Genomic DNA, 21,652 nt, shown 5'->3' with positions numbered 1-21,652 from the left:
AGCTCCTGGCCTTTCTATAGTGCACTGAGGTCACAGCTCCTCTGCTTGATTTCAGTCCAGGCCTGAAATGAATCACTGGCAGCAGTAGGTTTTGTGATATGAAACCACTGTGGGTGTAAAGGGATTAAGTATACCTACAAACAGTACCCAGTCTGTGATCCCATCCAAGTGAGAAGTTGAACCCTAAGAAAAATCTTTTCAGAGCTGTGTGCTTTACAGGATATTTCTTCTGAGGCAAAGATAAAAAAGAATTCCTCTTCAGGCTGTACTGCCATTTCAACACTGTTATGTGACAGAGGATCCTGGTGGAGAATGGATTTGAAGACCCAAGTCTGCATACAAACTTTCACTTGGTGGCCACTTGTCTTTGGAAATGCCACCTGTCCTTTGAAGCACAATTTCCCCAATGCAAAATGAGTTGTTCTTCAGTTGTTAAGCCGTGTCCAACTCTTTGTGGCCCCATAGACTGCAGCACATCAGGCTTCTCTGTCCTCCACTACCTCCCAGAGTTTGCTGAAACTCATGTCCCTTGAGTCAATGATGCTATCCAAACATCTCCTCTTCTATTGCCCCCTTCTCCTCATGCCCTCGATTTTCCCCAGCATCAGCGTTTTTTTTTTTTTTTTTTCCCCAGTGTGTCAGCTCTTTGCATCAGGTAGCCTAAGTATTGGAGCTTCAGCTTCAGCATCACTCCTTTCAAAGAATATTCAGAGTTGATTTTCTTTAGAATTGACTGGTTTGATCAAATGAGTGCAATGGTAGTAATAGCATAATGGCATGAGCTTTATTTCAGTTGTAGATGACTGAAGACTAATAAGGTTTAGTTGATATTATGGTTAATTTTATGTAGTAATGTGGCTGGGCCGCTGTACCCACATATTTGGTCTCACACTAGTCTGGATATTGCTGTGAAGGTGTTACATGAACTAGCATTGTTTGGCAGGAAAAATAATTTCTTCCATCTTTATCTTATAGTGGATCACAGTTGATTAACAATGTTGTGTTAGTTTCAAGTGTATAGCAAAGTGATTCATTACACATATACGTATATCTATTCTTTTACAAATTATTTTTGCATTTAGGCTATTACAGAATATTGAGTAGAGTTCCCTGTGCTATGCAATAGGTGCTTGTTGATTATCTATTTTAAATATAGCAGTGGGTACATGTGAATCCCAAACTCCCAATCTATCTCTCATCCCCCACTTCCCCCCTGTAATCATAAGCTTATTTTCTAAGTCAGTGAGTCTGTTTCTGAGTTAACATTTACATCAGTAGACTCTGAATAAAGCACATTACCCTCCATAATTTAGGTGAACCTCATCCAATCAGTTAAAGGCCTAAGAGGAAAAAGAAAATTGATCTCCTTGAAGAAGAAAAAAAAAAAAAGCTTCTGGAGGCCCTCGAATGTGAGATGCAACATCAGGTCATCCTGGGTTTCCAGTGTGCTGCTGGTTCTTGAGGTTTTTGGGCTTTCCAACCTCCACAATTTCATGAATCAGTTTCTTAAATAAAATCCTTTCTCACCTCTATTGATTCATCCTATTGGTTCTGTTCCTCTTGAGAACCTGGGCTAATATAGGTGGTAAAATGAGAAATCTTAGTTAAGTTTCACTAGGAATGTATTTCACCAACTTGGGACTTTCCTGGTAGTCCAATGGGCAGGAATCTGCCTGCCAATGCAGGGGACACAAATTAAATTCCTGGTCCGGATGGTCCCACATGCTGCAGAACAACTTAACCCCGTGAGCCACAGCCACACACCTAGAGCCCATGCTCTGCAATGAGAAGCCACCAGTGTTTGGAGGAGAATGGGTTCATGTAGATGTATGGCTGAGTCCCTTTGCTGCCCACCTGAAACTATCATAACATTGTTAATCGGCTATGAAAAGTAAAAGTGAAAGTCGCTCAGTTGTGTCCAGCTCTTTGGACCCCATGGACTATACAGTCCATGGAATTGTTCAGGCCAGAATAGCAGAGGGGGTAGCCTTTCCCTTCTCCTGGGAATCTTCCCAACCTAGGGATCAAACACAGGTCTCCCACATTGCTTGCGATTCTTTACCAGCTGAACCACAATGGAAGCCCAAGAATATTGGAGTAGCTAGCCTATCCCTTAATCAGCTATATGCCAATATGTAATACGAAGTTTTTTAAAAGAGAGAGTTGAGGGTGGTCCTAAGATGGTGGAGGAATAGGACAGGGAGACCACTTTCTCCCCCACAAATTCATGGAAAGAACATTTGAAGCCTGAGCAAATTCCACAAAACAACTTCTGAATGCTGGTAGAGGTCATCAGGCACCAGAAAGGCAGCCCATTGTCTTTGAAAGGAGATGGGACAAAATATAAAAGATATGAGAGACAAAAGAGGTAGGGACGGAGATCTGTCCCAGGAAGGGAGTCTTAAAAAAGAGAGAAGTTTCCAAACACGAGGAAACACTCTCACCTGCGGGTCTGTGGCAAGTCTTGGAATCTCATAGGGCAACATAAGTGCAAGGAAAAATAAATAAATACCTACTTAAACCTGACAGATTCCGTGCCTAACGGCAACTTCCAGCGGAAAAGCAGCCCAGATGCTAGCATCCACCGCTAGCAAGCGGGGGCTGGGCAGGGAGGCGAGGGCTGCATTGCTTAGGGTAAGGACCTGGCCTGAATGCCCCGACGACAATCTGGGGGAACTAACATGAGATATCAACCCAGACTGGGGGATAGCCAGAGAGAGAGAGAGAGAGAGAGAGAGAGAGAGAGAGAACTATCCAGTGAAAAGCTCTAACCTAAGACACTGCCAGGCCTGCTCACAGAACAAAGGACTGAGCAGAGCTAACCAGCTGTGGACTGGCCCATCCCCCACGGGAGACAGGCAGGCGGGAGCAGCCAGAGCTGGAAGGGAGCAATCGTGGCTCCAGAGAGGCATCCTCTACCAAACTGAAAGCAGGCTTCATTGCTAACCAAGACTTCTTGGGATTCTGGATGGTTGACATTCACCGGGAGGGTCATAGCCAGAGATCAGCTCCCCAGAAGAGACACACGGCACACCTGAGAAGGTGCGCCCATTGTGCAGAAAACTGAGCGGCTGAGATGGGGGAGGGGATAAGACGCACCCCCCACCTGGGGGTGACTGTGCTCGCCAAGCACCTGATCATCTGAGCTGCTTGGACCTGGGACGGGCACAGAATGCAGGCCCCACCCAGTCTGTGCCTTTGTGGAGTACCTGAGAACCTGAACCTGAGTGGCTTAAGCCTGGGAAGTGCACGCAACCCAGGGCCCACCTCAGACTGTTCCAGCAGAGCAATCTAGAGCCTGAGAAGTGTAGACCATGAAAGCACACACGCTGTGAGCAGGGGCAAACCCAGTGTGGCCGAGACACTGTGAGCACTCCACACACACGCCAGTGATATTTGTTTGCAGTGTTCCTCCCTCTCCACAGCACGACTGAACAAATGAGCCTAAAAAAGTGACCACCATCGCCCTCTTGTGTCAGGGCAGAAATTACACACTGTAGAGACCAGCAAACAGAAGAAGCTAAAATAAACAGAGGGAACCACTTTGGAAGTGACAGGTGCAAAAGATTAAAACCCTGTAGTTAGCACTGACTACATAGGAAGGGGCCTATAGATCTTGAGAAGTATAAGCTGGATCAAGGAACTGTCTGAAAATGAATTGACCCCACACTGTCCGCAACAGCTCCAGAGAAATTCCTAGATACATTTTTATTATTATCATTTTTTAAATTAAAAAATTAAAAAAAATTTAAGTATTCCTCATTTAATTTTCATTTTTTTAACCTACTATTACCTTGAAAAAAAAAAGACCCTATTTTTAAGCAAACTTCACATATATATTTTATTATTTTTGTGACTTTGTTCTGTTTTTTTAATATTGTATTTTTGAGAGTCTAGCCTCTACCCTAGATGTTTAATCTTTGCTTTTTGATATTTGTTATCAATTTTGTACCTTTAAGAACCCGATCTTCAGTACCCAGTTTTACTTGGGAGCAAGATTACTAGCTTGACTGATCTCTCCCCCTTTTGACTCTCCTTTTTCTCCACTAGGTTGCCTCTATCTCCTCCCTCCCACTTCTCTTCTCTACCCAACTCTGTGAATCTCTTTGTGTGTTCCAGGCTGTGGAGAACACTTAGGGAACTGATTACTGGCTGGATCTGTCTCTCTCCTTTTGATTCTCCCTTTTATCCTCCTGGCCACCTCTGTCTCTTTTCTCCCTCGTCTCTTCTCTGTGTAGCTCCATGAACATCTCTAAGCAGTCCAGACTGTGGAGAGCACGTAGGGAAATGATTACTAGCTAGATTGCTCTCTCTGCTTTTGATCCCCCATCTTCTTCTCCTGGTCCCCTTTATCTCCCTCCTCCCTCTTCTCTTCTCCATGTAACACTGTGAACCTCTCTGGGTGTCCCTCACTGTGGAGAAACTTTTCATCATTAACCAAGATGTTTTATCATTGGTGCTATAGAGATGGAGAAGTCTTGAGGCTACTGTAAGAATAAGACTGAAAACCAGAGGCAGGAGGCTTAAGTCCAAAACCTGAGAACACCAGAGAACTCCTGACTCCAGGGAACATTAATCGATAAAAGCTCATCAAAAGCCTCCATACCTAAACTGAAACCAAGCACCACCCAAGAGCCAACCAGTTCCAGAGCAAGACATACCATGCAAACTCTCCAGCAACACAGGGACGTAGCCCTGAGCTTCAATATACAGGCTGCCCAAAGTCACAGCAAACCCATAGATATCTCAAAACTCATTACTGGGCACTTCATTGCACTCCAGAGAGAAGAGATCCAGCTCCATCCACCAGAACACTGACATAAGATTTCCTAACCTAGAAACCTTGACAAGCCACCCTTCCAGCCCCACCCGCAGCAAGAAACCTCCACAATAAAGAGGAACCACAAACTGCCAGAATATGGAAAGGCTACACGAAACAGAGCAATATAAACAAGATGCAAAGGCAGAGAAATACTCAGCAAGTAAAGGAACAGGATAAATGCCCACCAAACCAAACAAAAGAGGAAGAGATAGGATATCTACCTGATAAAGAAGTCCGAATGATGATAGTAAAAATGATTCAAAATCTTGAAAATAAAATGGAGTTACAGATAAATAACCTGGAGACAAGGATTGAAAAGGTGCAAGAAATGTTTAACAAGGGCCTAGAAGAAATAAAAAAGAGTCATTATATAATGAATAATGCAATAATGAGACCAAAAACACTCTGGAGTGAACCAAAAGTAGAATAACAGAGGAGGAAGATAGGATAAGTGAGGTAGAAGATAGAATGGTGGAAATAAATGAATCAGAGAGGAAAAAAGAAAAAAGAATTAAAAGAAATGAGGACAATCTCAGAGACCTCGGGGACAATGTTAAATGCCCCAACATTCGAATCATAGGAGTCCCAGAAAAAGAAGATGAAAAGAAAGACCATGAGAAAATACTTGAGGAGATAATAGTTGAAAACTTCCTTAAAATGGGGAAGGAAATAATTACCTAAATCCAAAAAACCCAGAGAGTCCCAAACAGGATAAACTCAAGGCGAAACACCCCAAGACACATATTAATCAAATTAACAAATATCAAACACAAAGAACAAATATTAAAAGCAGCAAGGGAAAAACAACAAATAACACACAAGGGGATTCCTATAAGGATAACAGCTGATCTTTCAATAGAAACTCTTCAGGCCAGAAGGGAATGGCAGGACATAGTTAAAGTGACGAAAGAGAAAAACCTACAACCCAGATTACTGTACCCAGCAAGGATCTCATTCAAATATGAAGGAGAAATCAAAAGCTTTACAGACAAGCAGAAGCTGAGAGAATTCAGCACCACCAAACCAGCTCTCCAACAAATGTTAAAGGATCTTCTCTAGACAGAAAACACAGAAAAGTGGATAAACTCGAACCCAAAACAACGAAGTAAATGGCAACTGTATCATATTTATCAATAATTACCTTAAATGTAAATGGGTTGAATGCCCCAACCAAAAGACAAAGACTGGCTGAATGGACACAAAAACAAGACCCCTATATATGCTGTCTACAAGAGACCCACCTCAAAACAAGGGAAACATACAGACTGAAAGTGAAGGGCTGAAAAAAGATGTTTCATGCAATTGGAGACAAAAAAAAAAAAAAAAGCAGGAGCAGCAATACTCATATCAGATAAAATAGTCTTTGAAATAAAGGCTGTGAAAAGAGACAGAGAAGGATACTACATAATGATCAAAGGATCAATCCAAGAAGAATATACAACAATTATAAATATATATGCACCCAACATAGGAGCATCACATTATGTAAGGGAAATGCTAACAAGTAAAAAGGGGGAAATTAACAATAACACAATAATAGTGGGAGACTTTAATACACCACTCACACCTATGGATAGATCAACTAAACAGAAAACTAACAAGGAAACACAAACTTTAAATGATACAATAGACAGTTAGACATAATTGATATCTATAGGACATTTTACCCCAAGACAACGAATTTCACCTTTTTCTCAAGTGCACATGGAACCTTCTCCAGGATTGATGACATCCTGGGCCATAAATCTAGTCTTGGTAAATTAAAAAAATTCAATCATTCCAAGCATCTTTTCTGAACACAGTGCAGTAAGATTAAATGTCAATTACAGGGGAAAAGCTATTAAAAATTCCAACATATGGAGGCTGAACAACATGCTGCTGAATAACCAACAAATCACAGAAGAAATAAAAGAGAAATCAAAACATACATAAAAATGAATGAAAATGAAAACACAACAACCCAAAACCTATGGGACACTGTAAAAGCAGTGCTAAGGGGAAGGTTCATAGCAATACAAGCTTATCTCAATATATAAGAAAAAAGTCAAACAAATAACCTAACTCTACACCTAAAGCAACTAGAAAAGGAAGAAATGAAGAACCCCAGGGTTAGTAGGAGAAAGAAATCTTAAAAACTAAGGCAGAAATAAATGCAAAAGAAACATAGGAGACCACAGCAAAAATCAACAAAGCCAAGCTGGTCAGACTTTATTTTTCTGGGCTCAAAATCACTACAGATAGTGACTGCAGCCATGAAATTAAAAGATGCTTACTCCTTGGAAGGAAAGTTATGACCAACCTAGATGGCATATTCAAAATCAGAGACATTACTTTGCCAACAAAGGTTCGTCTAGTCAAGGCTATGGTTTTTCCTGTGGTCATGTATGGATGTGAGAGTTGGACAATGAAGAAGGCTGAGCGCCGAAGAATTGATGCTTTTGAACTGTGGTGTTGGAGAAGACTCTTGAGAGTCCCTTGGACTTCAAGGAGATCCAACCAGTCCATTCTGAAGGAGATCAGGCCTGGGATTTCTTTGGAAGGAATGATGCTAAAGCTGAAACTGAAGTACTTTGGCCACTGTTGGGGGCCAGAGTGAGGTACTCCGCCCGTGGCAAAGGTCATGAGGAAGGAGGCTCGACATACGCAAAGGTGGGATCGAGCCTCAGGAGTCCCCCTGGAAATCCTCGAGCATCTACCCCCATAACCAGAGCCTTACTGCTTTACTACTTTGTGCTCCTACCTACACCTCTGACTTTACGGGGGGCTGTCCCCCACCACCTCTTTTGGAGAAGGAGTTAACTTAGAGCTCCAGTTAATAAAAACTCCTGGGTGTGACAAGAGTGTTTCAACCTACAAACTCCTCTCAAAGTTCTCTAGCCTGCCTGACAGGCTTGTCCGGCCACATGTGATTGCTCACAGCCTCCCAACCGTGAGAGGCACGAGATACTTTAAACCTTCTAAAAACAGGTTCCTTAGAAAAGTTAGAAAACTATTAGTATAAGTATAATGGGCTGATTAGAAATTGTATTGGTGAAGGGTTTTTCATTTGTTGAGCCAATGTTTGTTGCTAAGTCTCCATATCCCCTGCCCTTACACACATTAATGAATATATAGAAGAAATAAGTATTAACCTTTGATATTAACCACGTTAGACCTTAGGCTAAGTAAATTCTTTCCTTAACTAAAACCCACTACACCCTCACCCTATAGGAATGTAACTTTATTTGGGTGGTGTCTGTTTTAAGAATAATCACCCCTGGAGAAATAAGTGTCCTGGTTGACTGACAGCTGTCACAAGGAGAGGGTCGTAAATTGTCAGCAGGCCCCCTGGCCAGAAGATGATGTAACACCCCTAAGACCTCTCTATACATTTGTATGAAACACCTGACTTTGATAAAAGTCAGGACTGCTGACCCCCCGTGACTTTTGCATAACATCTCAATGTATAAAAGTAGATCATGGAAAATAAAGAATTGGGATCAGTTTCTCGAAATACTGGTCTCCCCATGTCGCTCTCTCTCCCAAATTCTGGCTGAGTCTCCATCTGGAGCCCGGAACCCGCCATGCTTGCTAATTATGCCTGGGCTTCTAAGATCCGACTGGGGAGGCCTCAGTGTCTCCTCTCCTTCGGGAGAACGGAAGGACGCCTGTGGCCTACGTAAGTGGTGCAAACTTCTTGTCTTGAAGTTTTATTGGTCTCCCGCATAAACCAAGCTACTCAGCCTCTTTTCTCCACTGAATTTTCCTACTGAGCTATCCTTATTCTATTACTTTTTATATCCTTAATTAACGTTTAATTAAGCAATTATTTCCTGATCCTCGCCTACGCCATCTCTCCTTCAAATACCCTGGATCAGCCAGGGCTGGACCCTGGCAGGCCACCTCATGTGAAGAGTTGACTCATTGGAAAAGACTCTGATGCTGGGAGGGATTGGGGGCAGGAGGAGAAGGGGACGACAGAGGATGAGATGGCTGGATGGCATCACTGACTCGATGGACGTGAGTCTGAGTGAACTCCAGGAGTTGGTGATGGACAGGGAGGCCTGGCGTGCTGGGATTCATGGGGTTGCAAAGAGTCAAACACGACTGAGTGACTGATCTGATCTGATCTGATCTGAAGCTGGTTCTTTGAGAGGCTAAATACAATTGACAAACCATTAGACAGACTCATCAAGAAACAAAGGGAGAAGAATGAAATCAACAAAATTAGAAATGAAAATGGAGAGATCATAACAGACAACACAGAAATACAAAGGATCATAAAAGAATACTATCAGCAACTATATGCCAATAAAATGGAAAACTTGGAAGAAATGGACAAATTCTTAGAAAAGCACAACTTTCCAAAACTGAAACAGGAAGAAATAGAAAAATCTTAACAGACACACCACAAGCACGGAAATTGAAACTGTAATCAGAAATCTTCCAGCAAACAAAAGCCCAGGAAAAGACGGCTTCACAGCTGAATTCTACCAAAAATTTAGAGAAGGGCTAAAGTGAAGAGGAACTAAAAAGCCTCTGATGAAAGTGAAAGAGGAGAGTGAAAAAGTTGGCTTAAAGCTCAACATTCAGAAAACTAAGATCATGGCATCTGGTCCCATCACTTCATGGCAAATAGATGGGGAAACAGAGGAAACAGTGTCAGACTTTAATTTTGGGGCTCCAAAATCACTCCAGATGGTGATTGCAGCCATGAAATTAAAAAACACTTACTCCTTGGAAGGAAAGTCATGACCAACCTATATAGCATATTAAAGTGCAGAGACATTACTTTGCCAACAAAGGTCCATGTAGTCAAGGTTATGGTTTTTCCAGTGGTCATGTGTGGAAGTGAGAGTTGGACTGTGAAGAAAGCTGAGTGCCGAAGAATTAATGCTTTTGAACTGTGGTGCTGGAGAAGACTCTTGAGAGTCCCTTGGACTGCAAGGAGATCCAACCAGTTCATTCTAAAGGACTTCAGTCCTGGGTGTTCATTGGAAGGACTGATGCTAAAGCTGAAACTCTAATACTTTGGCCACCTCATACAAAGAACTATCTCATTGGAAAAGACTGATGCTGGGAGGGATCGGGGGCAAGAAGAGAAGGGGACGACAGAGGATGAGATAGCTGGATGGCATTACCGACTTGATGTACATGAGTTTGAGTGAACTCCGGGAGTTGGTGATGGACAGGGAGGCCTGGCATGCTGCGATTCATGGGATCACAGAGTCGGACACGACTGAACGACTGAAGTGAATTGAACTGAACACCTATCCTACTCAAACTCTTCCAGAAAATTGCAGGGGAATGTACCCTTCCAAACTCATTCTATGAGGCCACCATCACCCTAATACCAAAACTTGACAAAGATGCCACAAAAAAGAAAACTACAGGCCAATATCACTGATGAACATAGATGCAAAAATCCTTAACAAAATTCTAGCAATCAGAATCCAACAACATATGAAAAAGATCATACATCATGACCAAGTGGGCTTTATCCCAGGGATACAAAGATTGTTTAATATCCGCAAATCAATGAATGTAATACACCACATTAACTAATTGTAAGATAAAAATCATATGATTATCTCAATAGATGCAAAGAAAGCCTTTGACAAAATTCATTAACATCCATTTATGATAAAAACTCTCCAGAAAGCAGGAATAGAAAGAACATACCTCAACATAATAAAAGCTATATATGACAAACCCACACCAAACATTATCCTCAATGGTGAAAAATTGAAATAATTTCCTCTAAAGTCAGGAAAACAACAAGGGTGCCCACTCTCACGACTACTATTCAACATAGTTTTGGAAGTTTTGGCCACAGCAATCAGAGCAGAAAAAGAAATAGAAGGAATCCAAATTGGAAAAGAAGAAGTAAAACTCTCACTATTTTCAGATGACATGATCCTCTACATAGAACCCTAAAGACTCCACCAGAAAATTACTAGAGCTAATCAATGAATATAGTAAGGTTGCAGGATATAAAGCTAACACACAGAAATCCCTTGCATTCCTATACACTACCAATGAGAAAACAGAAAGAGAAATTAAGGAAACAATTCCATTTACCATTGCAATGAAAAGAATTAAATACTTAGGAATATATCTATCTAAAGAAATAAAAGATCTATATATATAAAACTATAAAACACTGGTGAAAGAAATTAAATAGGACATAAGTAGATGGAGAAATAGACCATGTTCATGGATCAGAAGAATCAATATAGTGAAAATGAGTATATTACCCAAAGCAATCTGTAGATTCTATGCAATCCCTATCAAGCTACCAACAGTATTTTTCAGAGAACTAGAACAAATAATTTCACAATTTGTATGGAAATACAAAAAACCTCGAATAGCCAAAGTGATCTTGAGAAAGAAGAATGGAACTGGAGGAATCAACTTGCCTGACTTCAAAGCCACAGTCATCAAGACAGTATGGTACTGGCACAAAGACAGAAATATAGATCAATGGAACAAAATAGAAAGCCCAGAGATAAGTCCACACACCTATGGACACCTTATCTTTGACAAAGGAGGCAAGAATATACAATGGAGAAAAGACAATCTCTTTAACAAGTGGTGCTGGGAAAACTGGTCAACCATTTGTAAAATAATGAAACTAGAGCATTTTCTAACACCATACACAGAAATAAACTCAAAATGGATTAAAGATATGAATGTAAGACCAGAAAATATACAACTCCTAGAGGAGAACATAGGCAAAACACTCTCTGACATAAATCACAGCAGGATCCTCTATGACCCACCTACCAGAATATTGGAAATAAAAGCAAAAATAAACAAATGGGACCTAATTAAATTTAAAAGCTTCTGCATGACAAACAACTAATCTCAAAAATATACAAGCAACTCCTGCAGCTCAATTCCAGAAAAAAATGACCCAATCAAAAAATGGGCCAAAGAGCTAAACAGACATCTCTCCAAAGAAGACATACAGATGACTAACAAACACATGAGAAGATGCTCAACATCACTCATTATCAGCGAAATGCAAATCAAAACCACAATGAGGTACCATTTCATGCCAGTCAGAATGGCTGCTATCCAAAAGTCTATGAGCAATAAATGCTGGAGAGGGAGTGGAGAAAAGGGAACCCTCTTACAGTGTTGGTGGGAATTCAGACTAGTACAGCTAGTATGGAGAACAGTGGAGATTCCTTAAAAAACTAGAAATAGAACTGCCATATGGCCCAGCAATCCCACTGCTGGGCACACACACCAAGGAAACCAGAATTGAAAGAGGCACATGTACCACAATGTTCATCACAGCACTGTTTATAATAGCCAGGATAAGGAAGCAACCTAGATGTTCATCAGCAGATGAATGGATAAGAAAACTGTGGTACATATACACAATGGAATATTACTCAGCCATTAAAAAGAATACATTTGAATCGGTTCTAATGAGGTGGATGAAACTGGAGCCTATTATACAGAGTGAAGTAAGCCAGAAAGAAAAACACCAATACAGTATACTAACGCATATAAATGGAATTTAGAAAGATGGTAACGATAACCCGGTATGCGAGACAGAAGAAGAGACACAGATGTATAGAGCAGTCTTTTGGACTCTGTGGGAGAGGTTGAGGGTGGGATGATTTGCGAGAATGGCATCAAAACATGTATATTATCATATGTGAAATGGATCGCCAGTCCAGGTTCAATGCATGAGACAAGGTGCTCGGGGCTGGTGTACTGGGATGACCCAGAGGGATGGGATGGGGAGGGAGGTGGGAGGCGTGTTCAGGATGTGGAACACATGTACACCCATGGCGGATTCATGTCAATGTATGGCAATACCACTATAATATTGTAAACTAATTAGCCTCCAATTAATATAAACACACTTATATTAAAAAAATAAAAGAGGGAATTGCCAAAAAAATGAGAAGCCCTTGCACTGCAACCAAGAGGAGCCTCCATGCACAGCAAACAGAGAAAGCCCACATACAACAGCAAGGACCCAGCACAACCAAAAATATAAATTAACTAACTAATTAAAAGTTTCACCAACCTTCTCCTTTGAGAACTTAACATAATTGAGTTAATACCCTTCATAAATTTCCTTCCCTGCTTTCCTTTGTAAAGATAGTGGGAAAACCAGAAAAAAACTTTTAAAAGTAAAGAACAGAGGAAATTCTCAAACTGGATAAAGAGTCTCGGACAGCTTTAGTTGTCTAACTCCATCGTTATAATTCTACTTACCTGGAAGCAAACTTAGATACTTGTTTCTCATGGTGCAGAGAGCAGAAAGCCCAGCCACAGAAGATGTCTTATCTTTCTCTGTGTGTGGGGGAGGGACTTTTGGCTTTCAGTATGACTTCTGCTTTTCATGGGGCTCATCCAGGTGGCGCTAGTGGTAAAGAATCTACCTGCCAAAGCAGGAGACTGAAGAGACACGGGTTTGATAGCTGTGTTGGGAAGATCCCCTGGACGAGGGCATGGTGATCCACTCCAGTATTATTGCCTGGAGAATCTTGTGGACAGAGGAGCCTGGCAGGCTATGGCCCATAGGGTCACATAGAGTCGGACATGACTGAAGCGACTTAGCGCACACGTATCCTGCTTTTCATTACTTAACAGGAAATCACTGGTCTGGATGTTTCTTCCTCCTGTTTTGCCTGATGATTACTTCTCTGAAATTTCTAAGCATTTGCATAGCATTACTGGTATTTGTAGCGCAAGACTCTTCAAAAGTGGTTTTTATATTGTTTTGATATATGAAGACCTCCTATATCAAACATGAAGACTCATTTTACTGGTCTTTTTGCATGTATGAGGACCTTGGTTCAGAGTGAATAGAATTATTTATTTGCTATATATTAACAGATTAAAAAATATTTTTGTGTACACATTTAGTTTTATTGTAACCAAGCAACTTGTACACGTTTAACGTTTAAAACTGAGCATTATCTTTCCTTTCCAGTGAAACAAAAAGAAAAGTTTAAGAATAAACAGGGGCAAAATTACAATAGAGAACTTTGATAGCAAATAAGATCCTACAGGTTCTGCTGATTCTCCCAGCAAGCGGCAGGGCTCAAGTCATCATTAGGAGAGAATTTTATTTTAAAATGTCACCTTAAACTGCAAGGATTTGCATTAAACATCACAATTAAACATGCCAAAGGAGAAGCCATGTTGTCAAAATGCCCACTTAACCCACCCAAACATCTGAAACCCACCCTTTCTAACCTTCTATAAACCCTGTTTTTAAAGTATTTTTTCTTTTTTTTAAACAAGAGAAAGTAGACAGATACATGTTGGTAAATGCTAACTGTCCATATTCATATAGAGACACAGTGTACTCTCTGAGCCCAGTATACAGAGAAGAGAGGAAAAAAGCTAGAATTCTATGCACTACTACACAGGGGCCTAGAACCCTTCAGTTTCCAGCAGAGCTAAGGGAGCAGGAGGTTTTTCTTTTTTCCCTACAGAGCATGGTGGTGTTGATTCCATAAAATTTTTGTTGAGACAGGAAGGGATAAAAATGAATTTGGAACAGAAATGGGTAGAGATTCTTTACTGAAGAATCTAGTATTCTTCTAGCATCACTGAATTCTTCTCAAGGTATTCCCCACCCCCCACCTTCACCCCCCAAATAAGTTTTAAGCCATGGTATAAAGGGAAAAGAGACTTCAAAAGCAGGGCTCTGAGAACAAGAGGAGAGAATAAAAAAGACTGCTACTTGCTTTCAGGGACTGGAGAAAATAAAAAAAGGTTGGAATCCACCATCGTTCCTTTCATTAGTCATCTATCTCCTTCATCTTCCTCTCCTTCCTCCCCCTCATCTTCTTCACCTTCATTCTCATTCCCTTCTTCATCAGTATCTTCCAATCCTTCATCCTCTTCATCATTGTTGTCTTCTTCTCCTTCCCCTTCCTCATCATCCATGTCAGGAACCAAGTAGTACTGTAATGGATTTGGCAAATATCATCTTTGATGACCTCTCCTAACTCATCTGTACCTGCATCAGAATGATCAGTAAACCAGGTGAAGAAGCTTTCTGGTTCCTGATGCTGTCTCTTCCTGCTGGCTTTATTCTGTGTTTGACCTGATTGTTTCATCAAATCCTTTTCAGATTTCCATTTGATTTCAGTGGACTTTGAAGATGGGTCACCACTCTCATTCAGATGAAATTCGTTGGAGAGAATTTTGTTTTCAAAGTAAGGGTTTTCATCAAAGTAAAAATCTATTCTTGAACCTGATTTAATGTTTTCAAATTCTGTCACTTTGACTCTTGTCAAATAACGTAGTGCCTCTTCATCTTCCTCCCCAAGCTGTGCAGACACTTGTGGATGGTGATCAAATATTGCTACCCAAAATTTTGGGATTTTTGCCATCAATTCTGACCACTTTTGAAAAAATGGTTGGTGAAGTTTGTTATATTTCTATGCTACTTTCAAAATCTCCTCACTGGCTTGTTCATTAAGTCTATCTCATTTTGCACTTCATCAATATGCTCAATTGCTTCTTGCTATTCTTTTTCTTCCTTCAGTGAAGTTGAAGAAGCACATGCCTCATCTGGCCTGGAGGCAGGAGTTGGCCTCACTTTCTTTGGTTTCTTCACTTGGGGTGGAAGTGAAGACTGGTGTATGGGGGCCATGCTGGGAAAAAAAAAAAAAAAAGAAGCCAAGAACAAGCTCAGAGAACTCAGACTTTTTTATTTTTAAGTTTTATTTTGAAATATAGATTAAGAGGAAGTTGCAAAACACTACCGAGCAGTCCTGTGTAATCTTCAGTCTTTTTCCCACAAAGATTACATTTTCATATAATGATAGTCCAATATTTAAATGAAGAAACTGACATTGGTATGATGTGTGTGTGTAATTCCATGTCATTTTATCATATATGTAGATTCCTGCAACTGTCACTGCAATCAAGATCCATCAATATTCCATCACCACAAAGATTTCCCTCATGCCACCAAAGCATCCCTAAACCTTGGCAGGTCTAAAACTAAGGATTTTATTCTTCAACAAAGCTCAACAGAGTTGAGATTCATATTTGATGGTGAAAGAAAATATTCCTGATATGTTTTTAAAGATAAGAAAAATATATCCCTCAAATTTTCTGGAAGTCTGTGTGATGGAATTATGATAATTTTGTTTGTTTGCGTTTTTAAACTTTTACTGTTTTCTATGTGACTATGATTATCAGTTCTGCTAGAGCTGCCACAACAAAATATAGAATGAGTGTCTCAAAGAGCTGAAATTTATTTTCTCACAATTCTGGGGCTGGATGTCCAAGATCAAGTGCTGGAAGGGTTGGTTTCTGATGAAAGCAAGCCCTCTCTGGGCTTGTACCTGGCCCTGTTCTCATTGTGTCCTCATATGACCCTTTCCCACCTATGTGGAAAGGCAGTAATCACTGGTGTCCTCTAGTTCTAAAAGTAAAGCTCTTCATGCTCCATCTCTTGGACATGACAACACCGGTGTCCTATTCCCTCACTCTTCCCTTGGCCTCCATTCCCCTGATAAAGTGCTTCTGTGCTGCTCTGTAGTGTCACTGACACCCCCAAATCTCCATACTGTTGTCCACAGTGGCTGTACCAGTTTACATTCCCACCAACATGTAGGAGGGGTCCCTTTCCCCCACATCTTCTCCAGCACTTGTTGTTTGTAGAATTTTGGTGATGGCCATCCTGACCAGTGTGAAGTGATACTTCTTTACAGTTTTGATTTGCATGTCTCTAATAATCAGTGATGTTGAGCATCATTCATATCCTTTTTGGCCATCTCTACAGATGGTGACGGCAGCCATGAAATTAAAAGACGCTTACTCCTTGGAAGGAAAGTTATGTCCAACCTAGATAGCATACTGAAAAGCAGAGACATTACTTTGCCAACAAAGGTTCGTCTAGTCAAGGCTATGGTTTTTCCTGTGGTCATGTATGGATGTGAGAGTTGGACTGTGAAGAAGGCTGAGCACCAAAGGATTGATGCTTTTGAAGTGTGGTGTTGGAGAAGACTCTTGAGAGTTTCTTGGACTGCAAGGAGATCCAACCAGTCCATTCTGAAGGAGATCAGCCCTGGGATTTCTTTGGAAGGAATGATGCTAAAGCTGAAACTCCAGTACTTTGGCCACCTCATGCAAAGAGTTGACTCATTGGAAAAGACTCTGATGCTGGGAGGGATTGGGGGCAAGAGGAGAAGGGGATGACAGAGGATGAGATGGCTGGATGGCATCACTGACTCGATGGATGTGGATCTCAGTGTACTCTGGGAGTTGGTGATGGACAGGGAGGCCTGGCGTGCTGTTATTCATGGGGTCATAGAGAGTCAGACACGATTGAGTGACTGATCTGATCTGATCTGATGTGGGGTATTTGGGGTAGGCTTCCCAGGTGGCTCAGTGGGAAAATAATGGTCCTGCAATGCAGGAGATGCAGGTTCACTCCCTGATTTGGGAAGATCCCCTGGAGGAGGGCATTCCATTGCAATATTCTTGCCTGGAGAATTCCATGGATAGAGGAAGCTGGTGGGCTGCAGTCCATGGGGGTGCAAAGAGTCCCACATGACTGAAGTGACTGAGCACACACCTACGCATACCTTCTTTGGAGAAATATCTATGTAGATCTTCTGCCCATTTTTGTTTTTCTTTTATTTAAGCATTGAGCTGCACAAGCTGTTTGAATATTTTGGAGATTAATGCCTTGTTGTTTGCTTCTTTGGAAAATATTTTCTCCAGTTCTGAAATGGTCTTTCTTTTGAAAAATGTTTATTTGTCTGTTTATTTGGCTATGTCAGATCTTATAAATTGTGGTGGGATGTGGGATCTTTATTGCATCATGTGGGATATTTCACTGAAATGTGGGCTCAGGAGTTGCATGTGGTCTCAGTTGCCTCCAGCATGTGAAATCATAGTTCCCCGACCAGGGATTGAACCCACTTCTCCAGCATTAACCAGTGGACCACCAGGGATCAAAAAAGATATTGTTACAATTTATGTCAAGGAGTGTTCTGTCTATGTTTTCCTCTAAGAATCTTATAATATTTGGCCTTAAATTTAGGTGTTTAAACCATTTGAGTTTATTTTTCTGCATGGTATTTGAGAATGTTCTAATTTTATTTATTTTTTAATGTGGCTGTCCAGTTTCTCAGCACCATTTAATGAAGAGACTGTCTCTTCTCCATTGTGTATTTTTGCCTCCTTTGTCATAGAGTACATAACCACAGGTGTATGTGTTTGTTTCTGGACTTTATATCCTGTTCCATTGGTGTATATTTCTGTTTTTGTGCTAGTAGCATACTGCTTTGAATAACTGTAGATTATTAGTATAGTCTTATTTCAGGGACCCTCATCCCTCTAGTTCTGTTTTCTTTCTCAAGATTGCTTTTGCTATTTCATACAAATTAAATTTTTTCTGTTTTAGTTTTGTGAAAAGGGCCATATAAGACAAACCCACAGTTAGCATCATACTCAACAGAGAAGAGCTGAGAGCACTTTCTTTAATTAAGAAAATTTTGGAGGATTCAGGATGGGGAACACGTGTATACCTGTGGCAGATGCATGTTGATATATGGCAAAACCAATACAATATTGTAAAGTTAAAAAATAAAATAAAATTAAAAAAAAGAAAATTTTGGTGAATCCTCTTCATCATTTCTGTAACAGTCATATCATTTGTGTGTGTGTGCACTGTATGTGTGAGCCAGTGTTCCTGATGGTATATTTGTGGATGATCTTTTCTTAGAGTTTAGGCTTCTTTGTTGTATATCAGCTGTCTCTGGGTTCAAGGAAAGGCATGACTTTGTAGTTTCTATGAATATTTCTCATTACTAGTTTGGTGTTACCTGTTTCCATTTTCTAGCCAGAAATCTAAGTATTCTCTATTTTCTTCTATATTTTAATAATTTTATTTTATTTCTAAGTTTTAAACTTTAAATCATCACCACATAGCCATACCAATTCATATATTTATAAGGTATCTATTTACTAAGTTAGTTTTTTATTAAAAAAGACATTTTTTTGTCTACCTAAAAATTCATGAGTATGCATGTTTTTAAGGAATTATTAACTGATTATAAATTTGTTTCTTTTGTTTCTTTTTTTTAAATTTTATTTTATTTTTAAACTTTACATAATTGTATTAGTTTTGCCAAATATCAAAATGAATCCGCCACAGGTATACATGTGTTCCCCATCCTGAACCCTCCTCCCTCCTCCCTCCCCATACCATCCCTCTGGGTCGTCCCAGTGCACTAGCCCCAAGCATCCAGTATCGTGTATCGAATCTGGACTGGCAACTCGTTTCTTACATGATATTTTACATGTTTCAATGTCATTCTCCCAAATCTTCCCACCCTCTCCCTCTCCCACAGAGTCCATAAGACTGTTCTATACATCAGTGTCTCTTTTGCTGTCTCGTACACCGGGTTATTGTTACCATCTTTCTAAATTCCATATATATGCGTTAGTATACTGTATTTATGTTTTTCCTTCTGGCTTACTTCACTCTGTATAATAGGCTCCAGTTTCATCCAGCCCATTAGAACTGGTTCAAATGTATTCTTTTTAATGGCTGAGTAATACTCCATTGTGTATATGTACCACAGCTTTCTTATCCATTCATCTGCTGATGGACATCTAGGTTGCTTCCATGTCCTGGCTATTATAAACAGTGCTGCGATGAACATTGGGGTACACGTGTCTCTTTCCCTTCTGGTTTCCTCAGTGTGTATGCCCAGCAGTGGGATTGCTGGATCATAAGGCAGTTCTATTTCCAGTTTTAAAAGGAATCTCCACACTGTTCTCCATAGTGGGTGTACTAGTTTGCATTCCCACCAACAGTGTAAGAGGGTTCCCTTTTCTCCACACCCTCTCCAGCATTTATTATTTGTAGACTTTTGGATCACAGCCATTCTGACTGGTGTGAAATGGTACCTCGTAGTGGTTTTCAGTGGAGACTTTGCAACACTTTATTCTTTAATACATCTTCATCAAACATTGAAAAATTTATAGAATATGCTTTACATAATTATAATACTATTATTTCACCCAAGAAAATCAATAGTTTCATAAGTAACTTTAAATATCTGAGGCATACTCAAATTATCCCAACTGTGTCCAAAATATTTTTATAGCATATATCCAAACCAGAGTCCTACTAAGATTGACATTGAATTTGATTATCATGTCACTTTTCTCACTTTGATCTAGAATAACCTTACGAACTTTTTACAAGGATACTGACATTAGAAGAGTTTCCTATGTTCTGTAATTGCCTGATTGTTTCCTCGTGATGTCATTTAACTTGTGTGCTTTCCCCCTGTATTTCAAGTGTACTGAAAACCTGGTCTCAAAGAATAGGTTCCTGTAAGCTTTTTCTAGAATGAGCCAGAAGGTAAATATTTTTGGCTTTGTGGTCTTGCATTCTCTTTCACAAGCACTCAACTTGATATTGTAACCTGAAAGCAGCTATGGGCAATGAACCAGTGAATGGTGTGGTTAGGACCCAATCAGAGTTTATTTACAAAAACAGGCAGTTTATTTCCAGATTTTTCCTGAAAATTGTAATTTGCCAAACCTTGGGGTAAAGGCTGGATTAGCTTTAGGACAGATGTATTTGTCACAATCCTTTATTTATCACAAACGAGATGCTTCTACTTCATGTCTTATCAGGAAATATTCAATGTCACACTGATATTTTTAATGTTGAGATTGATCATTAGTTCATTTGGTGGCTGTCTGATCTAACATTATTTAAAAAAAAAAACACTTTGTTCCTCATAATTAATCAGTAATCTCTTGGGAAATTTTGTGGGATTGACCTGTCTTTCAACAAAATTTCTCCCAGTGCATTTAGTGGGCGTTTACTACCGAAAAGTTATCATGATCTAGTTCTGTCATATTTTCTATATTTATTGGCTGGTATTTTACTAATATCTATTCTCCAAGCTAGGCTTCAGCAGTACATGAATTGAGAATTTCCATATGTTTGAGTTGGGTTTAGAAAAGGCAGAGTGTCCAGAGATCAAATTACCAACATTTGCTGGATCACAGAGAAAGCAAGGAAATTCCTGAAAAACATCTACCTCTATTTCATGGACCATGCTCCTGACTGTGTGGATTGTAACAAACTGGAAAACTCTTCAAGAGATGGGAATATGGGACCATCTTACCTGTATCCTGAGAAACCTGAATATGGGTCCAGAAGCAACTGTTAGAACCCTGTATGGAACAATTGACTAGTTCAGGGTTGAGAAAGGATTGCGACACTTTATAAGGCTGTTTATTGTCACTCTGTTTACTCAACTTACATACAGAGCACATCATGCTATATGCCAGGCTGGATGAGTTACAAGCTGGAATTAAGTTCTCGGGGAGAAATAGTGAAAGGTTGTAGTTGAATCACGCGAAGACATGGGGATTCTTGGCCCCCGGAAGAGAAGAATTCAATCCAGGGCCAGAGACGAGGCTTGATCGCTCAGAGCTTTTATGTAATAAAGTTTTATTAAAGTATAAAGGAGATAGAGAAAGCTTCTGACATAGGCATCAGAAGGGGGCCGAAAGAGTACACCCTTGCTAGTGTTAGCAATGAAGTTATATCAGTTCAGTTCAGTCGCTCAGTCATGTCTGACTCTTTGTGACCCCATGAATTGCAGCATGCCAGGCCTCCCTGTCCATCACCAACTCCTGTAGTGCACTCAGACTCACGTCCATCTAGTCAGTGATGCCATCCAGCCATCTCATCCTCTGTTGTCCCCTTCTCCTCCTGCCCCCAATCCCTCCAGCATCAGAGTCTTTTCCAATGAGTCAACTCTTTGCATGAGGTGGCCAAAGTACTGGAGTTTCAGCTTTAGCATTAGTCCTTCC

The 21,652-nt window shown here is 40.3% G+C and overlaps 1 protein-coding gene across 1 annotated transcript in view; it reads right to left on the bottom strand.

Annotated features, from left to right (window-relative positions):
- LOC147368360 (adhesion G protein-coupled receptor E2-like) overlaps positions 1 to 21,652 on the bottom strand; it is an 86,092-nt gene that overhangs the window by 44,529 nt on the left and 19,911 nt on the right. Inside the window, exon 7 of the mRNA XM_086413566.1 lies at positions 14,635 to 14,746. Coding sequence (XP_086269692.1) covers positions 14,635 to 14,746 — 112 coding nt within the window. The remainder of the gene's footprint in view (positions 1 to 14,634; positions 14,747 to 21,652) is intronic.

The sequence above is a fragment of the Bos grunniens genome, chromosome 7 (genome assembly GCF_055505025.1).
Source record: "Bos grunniens cultivar Pamir isolate PY7600 chromosome 7, Bosgru_T2T1.0, whole genome shotgun sequence".
In the NCBI taxonomy this organism is placed as follows: domain Eukaryota; kingdom Metazoa; phylum Chordata; class Mammalia; order Artiodactyla; family Bovidae; genus Bos; species Bos grunniens.
Note: the sequence above shows the minus strand (reverse complement) of the source record. Positions and strands in the feature narration are given on the sequence as shown.